The 18,885-nt window shown below is 41.4% G+C and overlaps 1 protein-coding gene across 1 annotated transcript; it reads right to left on the reverse strand.

Moving 5' to 3' along the window:
• Positions 1 to 11,329: 11,329 nt before the first annotated feature.
• On the reverse strand, positions 11,330 to 18,845 carry LOC139452460 (uncharacterized). The gene is made up of 4 exons (XM_071233948.1): positions 18,505 to 18,845; positions 16,535 to 16,734; positions 15,246 to 15,410; positions 11,330 to 13,582 (listed from the first exon to the last, which is right to left on the reverse strand). Exons 1-4 carry the CDS (start codon positions 18,730 to 18,732, stop codon positions 12,511 to 12,513), a joined length of 1,665 nt encoding a protein of 554 aa, XP_071090049.1. The 5' UTR covers positions 18,733 to 18,845; the 3' UTR covers positions 11,330 to 12,510.
• Positions 18,846 to 18,885: the final 40 nt, after the last annotated feature.

An 18,885-nucleotide genomic window follows, 5' to 3' on the forward strand; every position in this document is an offset into this window, starting at 1 on the left:
CTGTTGATTGGCTAATGTAGACTTCTTGTTAGTCATTTCATTGATTTCTGACCCTGTCACTGTCAATAACACCCTCCTTCTTTAATGTCTGAACAGACACTATCACTGACTATCATGTGATTCCAGCAGATCCACCACTCGCTGATTTCCCCTGAATCTTGCCCAGTCCGCCGCTGTTTGCCCCTTGTTCCTGGACTTGATGTCCTTAATTCTGTATGAAGACAAACTTTACCTTCTCCAAGTGTCCTCCCATACAGACGTAGTGAATTGTCACAGGTCACCGTCATCAGTTCTCCCAATGTTTCTCTACATCCAGTGCTTTGTCCCTGGTCAGTATGTATTCTTCTTGGCCCATAGTGACAAACTGATATAAAAAAAAAAGCTTCTGCCACTGTTGCTCTTGTATGGATTTTTTTGCTGTTCCTGAGTTCATGTTTCTCCCAAGTCTGTCACACAATCTCATTCAAATCAGTTTTAGTTCTGGCTACCGCTAATCAAAGGCCTGAGCGCATCCCATTATGGGTCACGTCAGAATGACCTTTAATCCAACCAATTAGGAAAGTGAGAGTTGGAATGTGTTTTCTAATTACGCAACATTGATAGGGTTAACTCTGGGTATTCTAAACAACAGTTAAAGGCTGTACAACAGATTCCGCATGAAACATCATCTGTCTCTCGTTCCAATGGGATAAACATTTGAAACTGTCGTTGATTTCCACTGAATCTAGCCCAGTCTGCCGCTGTTTGCCCCTTCTTATTCCTGGACTTGATGTCCTTAATTCTGTATAAAGACAAACTTTACCTGCTCCATGTCTCCGCCCATACAGACGTAGTGAATTGTCGGTCTCTCGCTTCAATGGGATAAACATTTGAAACTCTCATTGATTTCCACTGAATCTTGCCCAGTCTGCCACAGTTTGCTGCTTCTTATTCCTGGACTTGATGTCCTTAATTCTGTATGAAGACAAACTTTACCTTCTCCATGTCTCCGCCCATACAGAAGTAGTGACTTGTCACAGGTCACTGTCGTCGGTCTCTCGCTTCAGTAGATATACATTTGAAATGAAAGAGACTTTCCATAATCCGTGGAAAGTACTGCCATACAATCCTGGCCATTATTAGATATTTTCAGAATTTTCTTTTGATCACCTTTCAAATTTTGAATCGTGAAATTTTGACAAAATATTTTTCAAAGTGTTGTCTGGAATGGAAGTGACATAAAGCTCGAGAAAGCTGCTTTTGAGTGGCGCACATCCTGTCACTGTCAGTAACAACGTCCTCCTTTACCGTCTGAACAGACACTACCGCTGACGACCAGCAGATCCACCACTCACTGATTTCCCCTGAATCTTGCCGGGTCGGCCGCTGGTTGCCTCTGTTTATTCCTGGACTTAATGTCCTTAATTCTGTATGAAGACAAACTTTACCTTCTCCAAGTCTCCGCCCATACAGACATAGTGAATTGTCACAGGTCACCGTCGTCGGTTCTCCCAATGTTTCTCTACATCCAGTGCTTTGTCCCTGGTCAGTATGTATTCTTCTTGGCCCATAGTGACAAACAAACTGATTATGAAAAAAAAGCTTCTACCGCTGTTGCAACTTTTGTCACACTGTGGCTCTTGTATGGATTTTTAGCTATTTCTGAGTTCATGTTTCTCCCAAGTCTGTCACACAATCTGATTCAAATCAGTTTTAGTTCTGGCTCCCGCTAATCAAAGCCCTTAGCACATCCCATTATAGGTCACCTCAGAATGACCTTTAATCCAACCAATCAGGAAAGTGAGAGTTGGAATGTGTTTTCTAATCACGCAACATTGACAAGGTTAACATTGGGTGTTCCAAATCCTGTCTGTCTCTTGCTTCAGTGAGATAAACATTTGAAACAGAAAAGACTTTCCATAACCTGTGGAAAGTACTATAAGTACAATCTCGGACAGTTATTAGACATTTTCAGAATTATCTTTGATCACTTTTCAAATTTTGACAAATATTTTTCAAAGTGTAGTCTGGAATGGAAGTGACATAAAGCTGGAGAAAGCTGCTTTTGATTGGCAAACACCCCATCACTGTCAGTAACAACGTCCTCCTTTAATGTCTGAACAGACACTACTGCTGACCACCATGGGATTCCAGCAGATCCGCCAGTTGCTGATTTCCACTGAATCTTGCCTGGTCGGCCGCTGTGTGCCTCTGTTTATTCCTGAACTTGATGTCCTTAATTCTGTTTGAAGACAAACTTTACCTTCTCCATGTCTCCTCCAAAACAGACGTAGTGAATTGTCACAGTTCTCCCAATGTTTCCCCACATCCAGTGCTTTGTCCCTGGTCAGTATGTATTCTTCTTGGGCCATAGTGACAAACAAACTGATAAAAAAACAAACCCTGTTGCAAACATGTGATCAGTAATACGCATCTGGGAACTGTTGTACAAAGCGATCTTAGCCCTGCGGTGATCGTAACTTCCATACCTTAACATAGACTTACAACAGTCGTAGTGCTAAGGTTTTGTACAACTGCACCCAGGAATTCAAAAGTCAAGTGGTGCATCAAACTGGACTTGCGAACAGTTGCCACATCATTGCTCTTTTATGGATTTTGCTTTTCCTGAGTTTTCGTTTCTCCCAAGTGTGCCCCCTGTCACACAATATCATTATATTACATTTTTAGTTCCTGTTGCTAATCAAAGGTCTGAGAACATCCCATATGGGTCATGTCAGAATGACCCTATAATCCAACCAACCTGGAAAGTGACAGTTGAAATGTGTTTTCTAATCATGCAACATTGACAGGGTTAACACTGGGTATTCCAAATGACAGTTAAAGGCTGTACAACTGATTCCACCTCAATCATCATCTATCTCTCGCTTCAATGGGATAATCCTCCTACATTAAGCTGACACACCGCAATATGACTGGAATACTATTAAAAGCGGCGTTAAATCAAACTCACTCACTCAATGGGATAAACAATAGAAACAGAAGAGACATTTCCTTGCCTGTAGAAAGTACTGACATACATTTATTGGACATTCCAGAGATTTCTTTTGATCACTTTTCTCGAGAAAGATGCTGTTGATTGGCTAATGTAGACTTCTTGTTAGTCATTTCATTGATTTCTGACCCTGTCACTGTCAATAACACCCTCCTTCTTTAATGTCTGAACAGACACTATCACTGACTATCATGTGATTCCAGCAGATCCACCACTCGCTGATTTCCCCTGAATCTTGCCCAGTCCGCCGCTGTTTGCCCCTTGTTGTGCCTGGACTTGATGTCCTTAATTCTGTATGAAGACAAACTTTACCTTCTCCAAGTGTCCTCCCATACAGACGTAGTGAATTGTCACAGGTCACCGTCATCAGTTCTCCCAATGTTTCTCTACATCCAGTGCTTTGTCCCTGGTCAGTATGTATTCTTCTTGGCCCATAGTGACAAACTGATATAAAAAAAAAAGCTTCTGCCACTGTTGCTCTTGTATGGATTTTTTTGCTGTTCCTGAGTTCATGTTTCTCCCAAGTCTGTCACACAATCTCATTCAAATCAGTTTTAGTTCTGGCTACCGCTAATCAAAGGCCTGAGCGCATCCCATTATGGGTCACGTCAGAATGACCTTTAATCCAACCAATTAGGAAAGTGAGAGTTGGAATGTGTTTTCTAATTACGCAACATTGATAGGGTTAACTCTGGGTATTCTAAACAACAGTTAAAGGCTGTACAACAGATTCCGCATGAAACATCATCTGTCTCTCGTTCCAATGGGATAAACATTTGAAACTGTCGTTGATTTCCACTGAATCTTGCCCAGTCTGCCGCTGTTTGCCCCTTCTTATTCCTGGACTTGATGTCCTTAATTCTGTATAAAGACAAACTTTACCTGCTCCATGTCTCCGCCCATACAGACGTAGTGAATTGTCGGTCTCTCGCTTCAATGGGATAAACATTTGAAACTCTCATTGATTTCCACTGAATCTTGCCCAGTCTGCCACAGTTTGCTGCTTCTTATTCCTGGACTTGATGTCCTTAATTCTGTATGAAGACAAACTTTACCTTCTCCATGTCTCCGCCCATACAGAAGTAGTGACTTGTCACAGGTCACTGTCGTCTGTCTCTCGCTTCAGTAGATATACATTTGAAATCAAAGAGACTTTCCATAATCCTTGGAAAGTACTGCCATACAATCCTGGCCATTATTAGACATTTTCAGAATTTTCTTTTGATCACCTTTCAAATTTTGAATCGTGAAAGTTTGACAAAATATTTTTCAAAGTGTTGTCTGGAATGGAAGTGACATAAAGCTCGAGAAAGCTGCTTTTGAGTGGCGCACATCCTGTCACTGTCAGTAACAACGTCCTCCTTTACCGTCTGAACAGACACTACCGCTGACGACCAGCAGATCCACCACTCACTGATTTCCCCTGAATCTTGCCGGGTCGGCCGCTGGTTGCCTCTGTTTATTCCTGGACTTGATGTCCTTAATTCTGTATGAAGACAAACTTTACCTTCTCCAAGTCTCCGCCCATACAGACGTAGTGAATTGTCACAGGTCACCGTCGTCGGTTCTCCCAATGTTTCTCTACATCCAGTGCTTTGTCCCTGGTCAGTATGTATTCTTCTTGGCCCATAGTGACAAACAAACTGATTATGAAAAAAAAGCTTCTACCGCTGTTGCAACTTTTGTCACACTGTGGCTCTTGTATGGATTTTTAGCTATTTCTGAGTTCATGTTTCTCCCAAGTCTGTCACACAATCTGATTCAAATCAGTTTTAGTTCTGGCTCCCGCTAATCAAAGCCCTTAGCACATCCCATTATAGGTCACCTCAGAATGACCTTTAATCCAACCAATCAGGAAAGTGAGAGTTGGAATGTGTTTTCTAATCACGCAACATTGACAAGGTTAACATTGGGTGTTCCAAATCCTGTCTGTCTCTCGCTTCAGTGAGATAAACATTTGAAACAGAAAAGACTTTCCATACCCCATGGAAAGTACTGTAAGTACAATCTCGCACAGTTATTAGACATTTTCAGAATTATCTTTGATCACCTTTCAAGTTTTGACAAATATTTTTCAAAGTGTAGTCTGGAATGGAAGTGACATAAAGCTCGAGAAAGCTGCTTTTGATTGGCAAACACCCCATCACTGTCAGTAACAACGTCCTCCTTTAATGTCTGAACAGACACTACTGCTGACCACCATGGGATTCCAGCAGATCCGCCAGTTGCTGATTTCCACTGAATCTTGCCCGGTCGGCCGCTGGTTGCCTCTGTTTATTCCTGAACTTGATGTCCACAATTCTGTATGAAGACAAACTTTACCTTCTCCAAGTCTCCGCCCATACAGACGTAGTGAATTGTCACAGGTCACCGTCGTCAGTTCTCCCAATGTTTCCCCACATCCAGTGCTTTGTCCCTGGTCAGTATGTATTCTTCTTGGGCCATAGTGACAAACAAACTGATAAAAAAAACAACCTGTTGCAAACATGTGATCAGGAATACGCATCTGGGAACTGTTGTACAAAGCGATCTTAGCCCTACGGTGATCGTAACTTCCATACCTTAACATAGACTTACAACAGTCGTAGTGCTAAGGTTTTGTACAACTGCACCCAGGAATTCAAAAGTCAAGTGGTGCATCAAACTGGACTTGCGAACAGTTGCCACATCATTGCTCTTTTATGGATTTTGCTTTTCCTGAGTTTTCGTTTCTCCCAAGTGTGCCCCCTGTCACACAATATCATTATATTACATTTTTAGTTCCTGTTGCTAATCAAAGGTCTGAGAACATCCCATATGGGTCATGTCAGAATGACCCTATAATCCAACCAACCTAGAAAGTGACGGTTGAAATGTGTTTTCTAATCATGCAACATTGACAGGGTTAACACTGGGTATTCCAAATGACAGTTAAAGGCTGGACAACTGATTCCACCTCAATCATCATCTACCTCTCGCTTCAATGGGATAATCCTCCCACATTAAGCTGACACACCGCAATATGACAGGAATACTATTAAAAGCGGCGTTAAACCAAACTCACTCACTCAATGGGATAAACAATAGAAACATAAGAGACTTTTCCTTGCCTGTAGAAAGTACTGACATACATTTATTGGACATTCCAGAGATTTCTTTTGATCACTTTTCTCGAGAAAGTTGCTTTTGATTGGCTAATGTAGACTTCTTGTTAGTCATTTCATTGATTTCTGACCCTGTCATTGTCAATAACACCCTCCTTCTTTAATGTCTGAACCACCATGTGATTCCAGCAGATCCACCACTCGCTGATTTCCCCTGAATCTTGCCCAGTCCGCCGCTGTTTTCCCCTGCTTATTCCTGGACTTGATGTCCTTAATTCTGTATGAAGACAAACTTTACCTTCTCCAAGTGTCCTCCCATACAGACGTAGTGAATTGTCATAGGTCACTGTGGTCGGTTCTCCCAATGTTTCTCTACATCCAGTGCTTTGTCCCTGGTCAGTATGTATTCTTCTTGGCCCATAGTGACAAACAAACTGATAAAAAAAAAAAGCTTCTGCGACTGTTGCAATTTTTGCCACACTGTTGCCCTTGTATGGATTTTTTGCCGTTCCTGAGTTCATGTTTCTCCCAAGTCTGTAACACAATCTCATTCAAATCAGTTTTAGTTCTGGCTACCGCTAATCAAAGGTCTGAGCACATCCCGCTATGGGTCTTGTCAGAATGACCTTTAATCTAACCAATCAGGAAAGTGACAGTTGGAATGTGTTTTCTAATCACGCAACATTGACAGGGTTAACTCTGGGTATTCCAAACAACAGTTAAAGGCTGTACAACTGATTCCACCTGAAACATTGTCTGTCTCTAGCTACAGTGGGATAAACATTTGAAACTCTCGTTGATTTCCATTGAATCTTGCCCAGTCCCCCGCTGTTTGCCCCTTCTTATTCCTGGACTTGATGTCCTTAATTCTGTATGAAGACAAACTTTACCTTCTCCATGTCTCCGCCCATACAGACGTAGTGAATTGTCACAGGTCACTGTCGTCGGTTCTCCCAATGTTTCTCTACATCCAGTGCTTTGTCCCTGGTCAGTATGTATTCTTCTTGGCCCATAGTGACAAACAGACTGATAAAAAAAGAAGCTTCTGTCACTGTTGCCACGCTGTTGCTCTTGTATGGATTTTTTGCTTTTCCTGAGTTCATGTTTCTCCCAAGTCTGTCACACAATCTCATTCAAATCAATTTTAAGTTCTGGCTACCGCTACTCAAAGGCCTGGGCACATCCCATTATAGGTCACGTCAGAATGACCTTTAATCGACCAGTCGGGAAAGTGACAGTTGCAATTATAAAAATTTTACAAAATATTTTTCAAAGTGTCTGGAATTGAAGTGCCATTTGCTAGAGAAAGCTGCTTTTGAATGGCTAATGTAGACTTCTTATTAGTCATTTCATTGGTTGGTCATAGTTTGAGGAAGGTCATTCTGGCATGTGACCCGTGAAGATCCGGGGTAGAATAGGTCTTCAGCAACCCATGCTTGCCATAAAAGGTGACTATGCTTGTCGTAAGAGGCGACTAACGGGATTGGGTGGCCAGGCTCACTGACTTGGTTGATGCATGTCATCGTATCCCAATTGTATGGATCGATGCTGATGTTGTCAATTACTGGATTGTCTGGTCCAGACTCGATTATTTACAGACTACCGTCATATAGCTATAATATTGCTAAGTACGGCATCAAACAACAAGCAAGTAAACAAAAAAGGGCTCAGTGATGCTGACCTTCCGTAATGAAAATATCATGAGAATCTGTTTGCAGCATTTAACAACAAGCAAACAAACAACATTCTGGCATATCTCAGATCTTTGTGTAATCATTACACTGTAATGATAGCGAGCACTAAAGTACTCACGGAAATGAAAAAAACCTGTTTTTCTCAATTTAAAAATCGACACAAAGTGTTACGTAGCTGTAAATACGAAATAACAAAACAACTCGAAAAGTACTAGTCTGGATTTGCTAGTTTGATCTCAGTGAACAATACAAAATGTACTTTACAGGAGGTAATTTGTCGGCACTTTCAACATTCAAAAATAAAACTAAGTCCAAATTGACATAGCAGAAACAGACTATAGGCATTATGCACCTGTTCTCACCTGTCGTCAAGGTGTCATAGGTCACCTTGATCTACTTACACCTGATCATGCTGATTATGCCCTGTTTCACAATAGTCTGTTTTAATCACATTTCTACACACTTTTACGTGTAAAAAGGCATAAAAACATTTGCTACGCTGTATTTGTGCCACCTCCCAATTAGTACTAATGCAGTTGTTTGAATATTTACATATTTTGAATATTAACTGCATTTATTTAAGATCTGAGGTCGAAAAAAGTTTTTTTTCATTTCCTTGAGTACTTTAAGATCTGATTTAAATGATTGCCTGACAGTGCTGTGAACAGACTTGAACAGAGTAGGTCTCAACTCCACCATGGATCCAGGCACTTCCAATAATCTTTGATCCAGCCTCTCAGAATACATAGAACATCATTCTCTATCTGAAGATATCACAAAGATCATGGTGATTCAGTTCACCAATCCAACTTTTTTTTTAACTAATTTCTGCTTTGTCGAAATGTATATTTGTTGACGTGAACATTTTTCTCCATGTGGATAGCTGATTCTTAGGATTTGCTCATTACAATGAACAAAGGGGGATAATTTACGCATTAATTTATTAAAGGTGAACCGCTACAAAGGGTTACCTGTACCTGTCCTAGGTGTTATGATGAAGTGATCTGAAACACCTGGGTTTTGAGAACAGCAGGGGAGAAGCTTTAAGGATTTCAGGGAGGGGATGTTCTAATAAAATAATCAAGTTCCAGGTTTAGTGAAAAAACATATGCCTTGCATTGTAGAAAAAAAGACACAATGTGCCTTTTCCATTCCAATTCCTCCCAACAGTGGAATAGTGTGATACTATGTACATCCACAGCTGGAGCCAACAATATAGTGCGTGTGTTTCTATGTACTCTTGAATGTATAGGTGAAGTGTGTGTGTTGTGATGCATCAGTAAGATCCATGGTGAAATTGTTTCAATCTCATTATAATCAGATCTGAGTTCTCCCTGCCGCTAAACAAAGATCTGAGGACATCCCATTACGGGTCACGTCAGAACGACCTTTCATCCGACCAGAGCGTCGCTTACCAAATCATGAAAGTGACAGTCGAAATGTGTTTTCTAATCATGAAACTTCGAAACGACAGTTACGACCGATTTCGTCATAATTATCGTCTAAAAATCATTCCGACTGTCATTTTCATGATTTGGTAAGCGACGCTCTGACTGGTCGGATGAAAGGTCGTTCTGACGTGACCCATAATAGGATGTCCTCAGATCTTTGTTCAGCGATAACGAGAACTAGGATCTGATTTTAATGAGATGGAAATTGTTTGGACATGTTTATCTCATCAGTATTGTAGCTCCTCACACGTGTCCAGTGTGGGAGGAAAGTTGAGCTTCTTGTACCATGTTATCACCTTGAGGCGCCGACACCTGCAGGGGCTACTCGACTACACCCAGGGTCAACTGAACGTTACTTCTGTTACTGAATGATGTGTGGAAGTGTTTCTGACCTTTTCTTATGTGATAAGCTTGTGCTTCCTACAGAATGTTTTGGAGGAAATAAATCAATGTATTTGTTATGTGTCTGTTTTCTTGACTAATTAGAGGACACAGTGATCCTGACCCATTTAGATCCGGGGTAGAACAGGTCTTCAGCAACGCATGCTTGCTGTAATAGTGAGTGAGTATGGTTTTACGCCGCTTTTAGCAATATTCCAGCAATATCACAGCGGGGGACACCAGAAATGGGCTTCACACATTGTACCCATGTCGGGAATAGAACCCGGGTCTTCGGCGTGACGAGTGAACGCTTTAACCACTAGGCTACCCGACCGCCCCGCTTGCTGTAATAAGCAACCATGCTTGTCATAAGAGGCGATCGGGTGGTCAAGCTCGCTGACTTGGTTGATGCATGTCATCGTATCCCGATTGCGTGGATCGATGCTCATGGTGTCGATTATTTACAGACCGACGATTGTCCAGACTTGGGTTTAACTGTGTGTTTGTTATTTAACGCAGCACTCTGCAATATTCCAGCTATATGACGGCGGTCTGTAAATGATTGAATCTGGACCAGACAATCCAGTGATTGACATCATGAGCATCGATCCACCAGTTGGGACCCTTGACATGCATCAACCAAGTCAGCAGGTTTAACAAAAAACAAAAAACAAACAAAAGAGGACTCAATGATGCTGACCATCAAAATGTCTTCCATAGTGGAAACCATAAGAATCTGTTTTCAGGTGTTGTGCCATCTGTGAATCAGAGGCAAAATCCTTGATTCGTATGTAAACATGGTGTAATGCCATTGGTGCACAGCCCATCCCTAGCCCACCCCATCCCTAGCCCACCCCAATCTTTGCCGCCTGTGGTAAGCTGTGAGAAGGATGTCAACTTTGGGATGACTTCACACCCTGCTGACAAGACGAAGATCCGGGGTAGAATGGGTCTTCAGCAACCCATGCTTGCCGTAATAAGAGGCAACTAAGGGGATCAGGTGGTCAGGCTCGCTGACTTGGTTGATGCCTGTTCCGAATTCCAATTGCATGGATCGATGCTCACGTCAGTTACTGGATTGTCTGGTCCAGACACGATTATTTACAGACCACCGTCATATAGATGGAATATTGCTGAGTGCAGCGTTCAACAAAAACAAAACGAGTCATCAGAAAGATGACATATCCCCCCAGCAGCTGTCTGTAAAGTAACCATTAGTAAATGTGCAATTCTGTATGTAATGAATCAACAGTTGAATGTTCTTTGAGAAGCATACATTGTTTACACACTGAATGGTTTTCGAATTCTGGCCTGGAAATAAGCCCGTTCCCCAATGGAGTCTCGGTCCAACTTCTTTCCATAAAAATTGTAAAACATAAAAATTCGTAAAAAAAAGAAATATTAAAAGGCACCACTTCAGTATGTGCCTGATAGCTTTTCCAAGTTTTGATCAAATACACTGAATGTTTTTTTTAATTCTGCCCCTGAAACGAACCCCATCCCCAATTGAGTCTACGTCCAACTAAGCCTGATAGATTTGCCAAGTTTCAATCAAATAAACTGAATGGTTTTCGAATTCTGCCCCGGAAAAGGAAATGATTACAGACGGACAGAGAGACAGACTGGCTGATCGTTATATCCCACTGCATTATATGCTGGCGAAGGAAGACAAGGCGAAGATGTCATCAGTGGGATGACTCCACACCTGCTACACACACACATACACAATGGTAAGGCAGAATTTATTGCTATATGTCTTGGTAGAAGAGACAAGAAAACCAGCACAAACAGTCACAAATGTAAGACAAAACAACTTGTCTGCTTCAGTATCACAGCTATAGAGGGAAAGTCACACAGCAGCTTTGTTCAAACATGGAAGACAACAGTTTAAATCATTTTAACAGGCAAAATGCTACGATTAGCCCATTTTCTTAAATATTGGATAATCTCGGGTGTAAAAGCATGTATAAATATAAGCATAATATGGAAGCTATCCATGGTAAACCTTGGACGTAACAGGCTGATACAGCGAAAAGTCAACTACAGCGAAAACGAACCCCTGGTCATGCTGCAGTCTTGATTAGTGTAAGTGCATCACAAAATACTTTGAAGCTATGATTGGTACATCCACAGAAATGAATGCTGTATCTTCATCATGTTTATAGGGGAGGAGTACTATACAATTAGAAATGACACAGGGGATACCGATTGTCCCTCTAAGGCCCCGTTCCACAAAACGACCATAGAGCTACGATGATCATAAGCCTATGTTAAAGTATCATCTTAGCGCTAAGATCCCTTTTGGGAATGAGCTCCTGACCTATGGACCAGCAAAGGACAATATTTGATAGGAGGTAGTTGTACAGAAAGTAGTCTAAGCAAGAGGCACTATTTCTATGAAACTGCACACAAGACCATTCAAACAACTGTATAGTATCATATAGTAATGTAAATAAACAAACAATAGTCAAATTGCTAAGTAAATGCTGTCAAGAAGGCTGGGACCTTCTATGGTTGATCTTACATCGTAATCCAAAAATGTTGACTTGAAACTCCATTACGTTTTGTGTTGGCAGTTTGTTTAATACTTTTGACGTCTCTGTGTTATATGTAATTCTGTTTCCTGGCCTAGTTGCTACAGACTAGCATTGGCAATAGATAAGCTGACCTTGACCTTGACCTTGTCTGTGTGAGCTTGACCTCACATTCCATCGAGTCCCTGTTTCATGAAAAGGAAATATGAAAGCCAAAACAGGGTTCAAAATTAAGTCTGCTCGTCTGAGACGTTAAGTTCAGAGATTGTGGCCTGACACTTCTACCATTAGGTAGAGGGCATCTTAGAAGCAGATAACTTTTGTTGACTAGTGAAAATGAGACTTAATTTCTAACCCTGTTATATGGCCTTGACCTCACACACCCTTAAGGTCGCCCATATTAAGGACATACTCTGCTCCTTTTACATTGGGGAAGTATTGGCGCCGACTCATCTGTTTCATGGTGTGGACGACCATCTCTCGTGGAAACGTATCCAGCATCCAGTCACTGACGCCAGACAGTGGCCGTGACTTCGCCGATAGGGATAGCGGGACACTAAGACACCTCTTAACCAGGTGTGACCTCAGGTCATGTGACATATGCAGTGGCATTTCACTCTTTGGTTTGACATCATCCTCATATTTCTTTTTCGTGTGAATGTCATGAATATGTTTTGGTTTAAACTGGAAAGGACGATCATGAGGTGTTAGATTTTTGTTAAGTACTCGATCTACGATTTCTTTTGGGAGATCGGGTTTTCGTAGTTTCTTTTTTTTCAGTTCCTTCATCTGTGGATCAACCTCAGAAATCTCCACGTACTTGATGTGCTTCCCCTCATAATACTTGGGCCCACTGCCAGTTTCAGGCATCATTGTGTACTCGTTTCGCGGATACTCATCCTTCAAGTTCGGAACATAATCCTTCTCCGACAACTTTGCTGAGAAAATCCACTGATTGGGGTTAATGTATCCTGGACTTTTGGAGCGTGACCTTGACCTTGAGATAGACCTGGACATTGTGTGCTCCCTCACTCCGCTGAAGTCATCCATCTTGGACATGCTGTCATCAAAATGCACCTGGTCCTCGGTCGTCTCCTCTGTGAACAGACTGGTGTCTGTGTCTGCGCGTTTGTCGAGTGAGGATGGTGTCTTATTGACCATTGATACCTTCATCTTGCCTGTCTGTCTCTGCAGTGTCTGACTGTTGGGGCGGTAGAGTCCATGCTGAGGTGGTCTTTGAGAATCTGGCCCCGTAGGCTTCTCCTCCAGGTGCCTTGAGCCCAGCCACTGCCGGAATGCCTGATCTCCATAGAACTCCTGGGCAGCCTTGACTTCTTCCTCCTCCTCCAGTTCCTGCAGGATCTGCTGCATGCGGACTTTCTTCAGCTGGGTCATCTCCCGTGCCACATGGTCCTTGTCCTGGTGCCACACCTCCGCTGCCAGAATCCTGAAACAAACAGCAGGTAACATGATGAGGAAGGCACAGAGTTCAATACAAATAGTCCATCCTAACCCCAACTAAACATAACTACACTTTGGACACCGCCTCCGTGGTCTCGTGGATAGAGCCTCTTCCTGGAGAATGGAAGGTCGGTGGTTCAATCACTGGGTGCGTCATACCAAAAGATGTTTAAAGATGGTACTTGTTGTTGCCCTGCCTTGTGCTCAGCATTAAAGTTTGACAACCTGATCGATTACATCACTTCTTACAACCAGCATATGTTGCTAGGGACAAAATCTAACTTAGGTTCCCAGTTTAGCCGCCTCTTTACATGACAAGCAGTGTGATGCACGGGGACCTGTCATTCAAGGGACTAATTTGCATTTCACTTTGATCTTGTAAGCTCAGATGATGACATGTTCAGAATAAAGTATTTGGTTAGTGGCAGTGTATGGCGCCAAGAAATAACACATGTAGCCCATTATGTTGTCACAAAATATTCTGGTAGCCCCAGAACCTTTGAAGGTAGACTTACCCATATTGCTAAGCAATTCGACCCTGACAAGAAGAGTACAGGGGCATGCATCCCTTGAAAATTTCAAATTCTAGACTGCAAATGGTGCAATTTGGAGCAAGTATCAATATTGCTGGGTGCAGCGTTAAACATTTAAACAATAAAGACCTTTTTCAAACATATCTTGTTGATTTTAAGCTGGATAAATGAATAGATGTTGTCACATCGACAAGATGAACAAAGTCTGAAAGATGATAAAATGTGAAAGCAAACTTATCACTTCGTGGCCCTACCTGATCCATCAATTTAATCGTCAGAGACAATCAGTCCAGCTTAGTTTCTCACATCATAGACTGATCAGAATTTTGACAGCCATGGGCCAAAGGTCTAACGTTCATTTTGCACACTGTAGTCGTCTTTGCACAGATTTCACACTTGACATAAGATGAGACAAAAATTGGGATGGAACTTGTAGTTACACTGCCTGGCACTCAGCATTAAGGGGAAAGAACAAGGACACATCATCCACCAAGTCACTGAGATGAGACAAAAATTGGGATTGTTACAATGTGTGATATGACATCTTCAATTGTCACCATCACAGCATGTATATTTGCTCATGCTATCAACCACTAGGTTGTCAGGTCCAGACTAAGTATGTCCCTATGCCTTGGCTTGTCTTCATTTAAATAACAAATCTGACATCCACCTACACTGCCCATGTTGTGCCTGTGTTGGGTCTACCAACTAGTTTTTGCCTTACAAGGGACATACCTCTACTTTCCTCTTGACACATTACACATGCAAAAACGTTTGTGACTGGTACTCTGTGTTTATGAAATATCAACAACACACACACTATACTCCCACTGACATTTATATTTTGCTGATTCTGTGCATGACAAATCTAGAGTTGTGTCCCTTGTCCTTGATAAACATACTTTGCCTAAATTAACTCCATTAATCTAACAAGAAAAGTTGAATAGAATTAAGAAATCAATGGTACTTAGGTTGAGGCCAATGTTAATTTCATATGTTTCTTCCCCCCTCAAATTTCAGACTTTAGCAGACAAATTCTGAGATCCAACAAAGAAGGAAAATTGCTTTAAGACCCATAAATAAGGTCAAATTTAATCTGTCATAATATAGGCTCACCTTGCACACTTCCTGTGTCCCCAGAGTTTAGCAAGGTCAAGTGGTGTGTTGCCACGGCAATCCTTCCCATCAACCTTTGCTCCCCTCTCAATGAGCAGCTTAAGACATTGTACATGTCCCTCACTGGCCGCCTGGTGGACAGGGCTGATACCATCATCATTGCAGCTGCCATGGAAACAGACAGAGAATTAATTCCTTGTTTTGTCAGTATTCCAGGTTTTACTGGACACTGAATGCTGAGTGCCATACAAATTGAGTGAGTGAGTATGGTTTTACGCCGCTTTAAGCAATATTCCAGCAACATCACGGCAGGGGACACCAGAAATGGGCTTCACACATTGTACCCATGTCGGGAATCAAACCCGGGTCTTCGGCATGACGAGCGAACTCTTTAACCACTAGGCTACCCGACCACCCCATACAAATTGAGAATGGATGTAAACAATTCACATAGCGAGTTATATGGGACACACAAAAAAGTATCATTATGGCTGTTTGAATCATCAAATTCATTAAAATTGTAGAAATCATAACCGACATTTCTCTTCTAGTAAGAAATACACTCAATATTCCGCGTGTCTGTGAATGATTTTCTTCAATCTAACATTGAAATCGCAATAGTGATGCACTTGATTTCATTGAAGAGGGTAATAATATATCATGTAATTTGAGAAAACAAGTGTAATGTCTGGTATATAAGTGGCAAAACAATTATTATCTAATAATTTCAAAAGTTTCATATAGAGGATGTATGACAGCAATAAGCATCACATTTATCATACAGAGGTCCTCAGCAACCTATGCCAGTTGTAAGTGGTGACTTTATGGGTTGGATGGTCAAACTCTGTGACTCGGCTGCTTGCACGTCATCGCACCCCGACAGCATGAATCGTTACTCATATCAGTCAGTGGTTGTTTTTTTGGTTGGTTTGTTGTTTTACGCCGCACTCTGCAATATTCCAGCTATATGACGGCGGTCTGTAAATAATCGAGTCTGGACCAGACAATCCAGTGATAAATGTCATGAGCATCGATCCACGCAATTGGGATCGATGACATGCATCAAACCAAGTCAGCGAGCCTCACCATCCGATCCCGTTAGTCGCCTTTTACGACAAGCATAGTCGCCTTTTACTGCAAGCATGGGTTGCTGAAGACCTACTCTACCCAGGAATCTTCACGGGTTCAGTCAATGGAATTTCTGATACAATTATTTATAGGCCACTGTCATGTAGCTGGGTGCTGCATTTAACAACAAACAAACAAACAAACAAACAAACCGTACATACATGGAGGAGTCGGCTCCCTTGTCAAGCAGGTACGTGAGGCAGATCAAGGAGCGCTTCCCTGTCTGATTGCTGATGGCCAGGTGGACTGCTCGCCATCCAGTTGTGCTCGGTAGGTTCAGGTCGAACTTGAACTTGTCAATGCAGAGCTTCAGACACTCCAGGCGACCATGAATCGCAGCAAGATGGAGAGCTGTGAGACCCTGTAACACAACATTACATTCAATTTGTGATCCGAGCAGGCTTGTTTGGTCATGTTTGAACAAATGTCCATCAATGCTAACAGCAGACTTGTTAATTTCAATATTTCTTTTAAAACACAGATTATGAGTAATATGTAGAATATTTTTCCCTGATTTAGGATTACAGATTTTTTTATCCCTTAGGAATTTCATTTTGAAGATATTGAACAAGGCTTGTAACACAATTTATATGATTGTGACAGATAATCAAATATTCTGTTAATCAAACTCATAAATGATTCTCTTAGTAATGTCTACATGTCTGGAAGAAGTATTCTCTTAGTAATGTCTTTTATTCATTTCATGGTCAACAGTTGAAAAAGGTTGAGATATGTACATGAATGATTTATAACAAGGTTATCCTCATAATAAATACTCTCTTTAATGCTTAAAAACAATTAAGTTTAAGCTATTTTCTGCCCTTTCCAAAAGGAACAATGTAGTGTATTCTCCTTATAGTTGTTTACATCTTGTGTGATACAGTTTCCCGCAATATCCAAAGTACACATTATCTCGTTACGTCATATGATGACATCATGTAGGGATGCGATGTCTGAGTAAACTATGATGGCTTCCTTCCATGTTCTGTTGTGTTTGGCATGCACACGAGCGTGCATACTCCCGGGCATTAATGTGTGAATACATGGCAAAGACATGACTCTCTGTAGAAAGTTACACATAGGGTCATGATGACCTCTTGTCTTGCAAAAGTTTATGGATACTGACATCCTAAAAATATAAAATTTGGCCATCACGAGTGTGATATATTCGATTTTCTAATAAATACTGATTTGTGTGATATCATGAATAACTGTTTTTCTCCATATTATCTGCTCAAAAAGCTCTACCCGCTAGCGACCAGTTATCGCCAAGGACCATTTATCGCTAACTCCTTGTGATAACGCAAACATGATCGCATCTCGTTTTACCAGCTTTTCTCGTTTTCATTAGAAGAGAGAAATGCTTAGGTCTATGCAAAGATGGTGACCAAAACTGACTCTTGTGGTGAAATATTGAAAGAAACACCACATAATACTTTGCTCAAATACAACTTCAGAAAAGACATGTGAGCGGTGTCACATGACTAATGTCATTTCTTCCCCAAAAGACCTGATAGAGTAATTTTTCCAAAAATGCATTCCGCTACCTGTATACATCGCGAAATCCTTAGTACAGAGGGTTATGGATAAGCATGTGTAAATAGAATTGTGGGGAATATTGGTTTATGTCAGTTTGCAGACAACAAATTGATAAAAAAACACATTCCTTATTAAAATTAATGAATATAAACAAAGAGAGAGAGAGATACCAGAGAGAATACAAAAATGTAATTTGTATACCTGAAGTGGTGTATGTAATCACATAGCACATGCTTTTTAGACCGTGTCCACTGTTTTGAGTCCCTATCGTCGCGTTATAACAGAAATCGACTGAAACTTCTTCCAGACAGAAATACCCCTAGATCTAGATCTATTAAAAATGTTCTATTTTCTCCAAAAATCAAAGTTATTGGCACAATTTTGTTTTTCAGGAATATTTCGTCTTTGCAGTAATTCAGTTTAAAACAAAACAAACATGTGCATGCTATACCAAACCTTTAGACATTATTCAGATGAATATAATTGTGAGAATTTGCCACAAAGATGGACGCCCTCGCTGTAACCTAGCAACGATGTCAACTTCCTATCATGGCGGCTGTCGCATCCTGAAACTTTCCAAAACAAATCTTACATTCTTATCGTAATTGATATGTCCACCAATCTCTCTGAGACTTTGTTTCAACCATTCCACATCTCCAATCGCTGCGGCCATGTATTCATCGTCGGCAATCTTCTTCTCGCTGGCGATGCGGGTGCGTCTTCTCCGGAGAGCTGGTGCTCCTTTAGCCGATCCCGACCCTGCTGTTTGAGACCCAGCAGTGATCGTTTTTGACGTTCCTCCGCCCTCAGAACTCGCCATATTGTCATCAAGTAGTATACCTATCTACATTATTTAATCGCGGCCAATGGCCCCAAAAGTAAAATAAAAGTACTCCCCAGATAATCCTCGCACTTTCGTTACCCTAGGCCTAACGTTAGATCTTACCAATGAAGCGGTCGTAAATCGCGCACC

Source organism: Haliotis cracherodii, unplaced genomic scaffold (assembly GCF_022045235.1).
Source record: "Haliotis cracherodii isolate W230 unplaced genomic scaffold, xgHalCrac1.p SCAF_9, whole genome shotgun sequence".
Classification (NCBI taxonomy): Eukaryota; Metazoa; Mollusca; class Gastropoda; order Lepetellida; family Haliotidae; genus Haliotis; species Haliotis cracherodii.

Bases quoted from the DNA above. Each gene is read 5' to 3' on its own strand.
- LOC139452460 (XM_071233948.1), bottom strand. From the start codon at position 18,732: ATGGCGAGTTCTGAGGGCGGAGGAACGTCAAAAACGATCACTGCTGGG. The intron at 16,735-18,504 runs GTAAGATTTGTT...GTTGTGTTACAG, and splicing joins ATATCAATTACGATAAGAAT to GGTCTCACAGCTCTCCATCT. The intron at 13,583-15,245 runs GTGAGCCTATAT...TGTTTGTTTCAG, and splicing joins GGACACAGGAAGTGTGCAAG to GATTCTGGCAGCGGAGGTGT.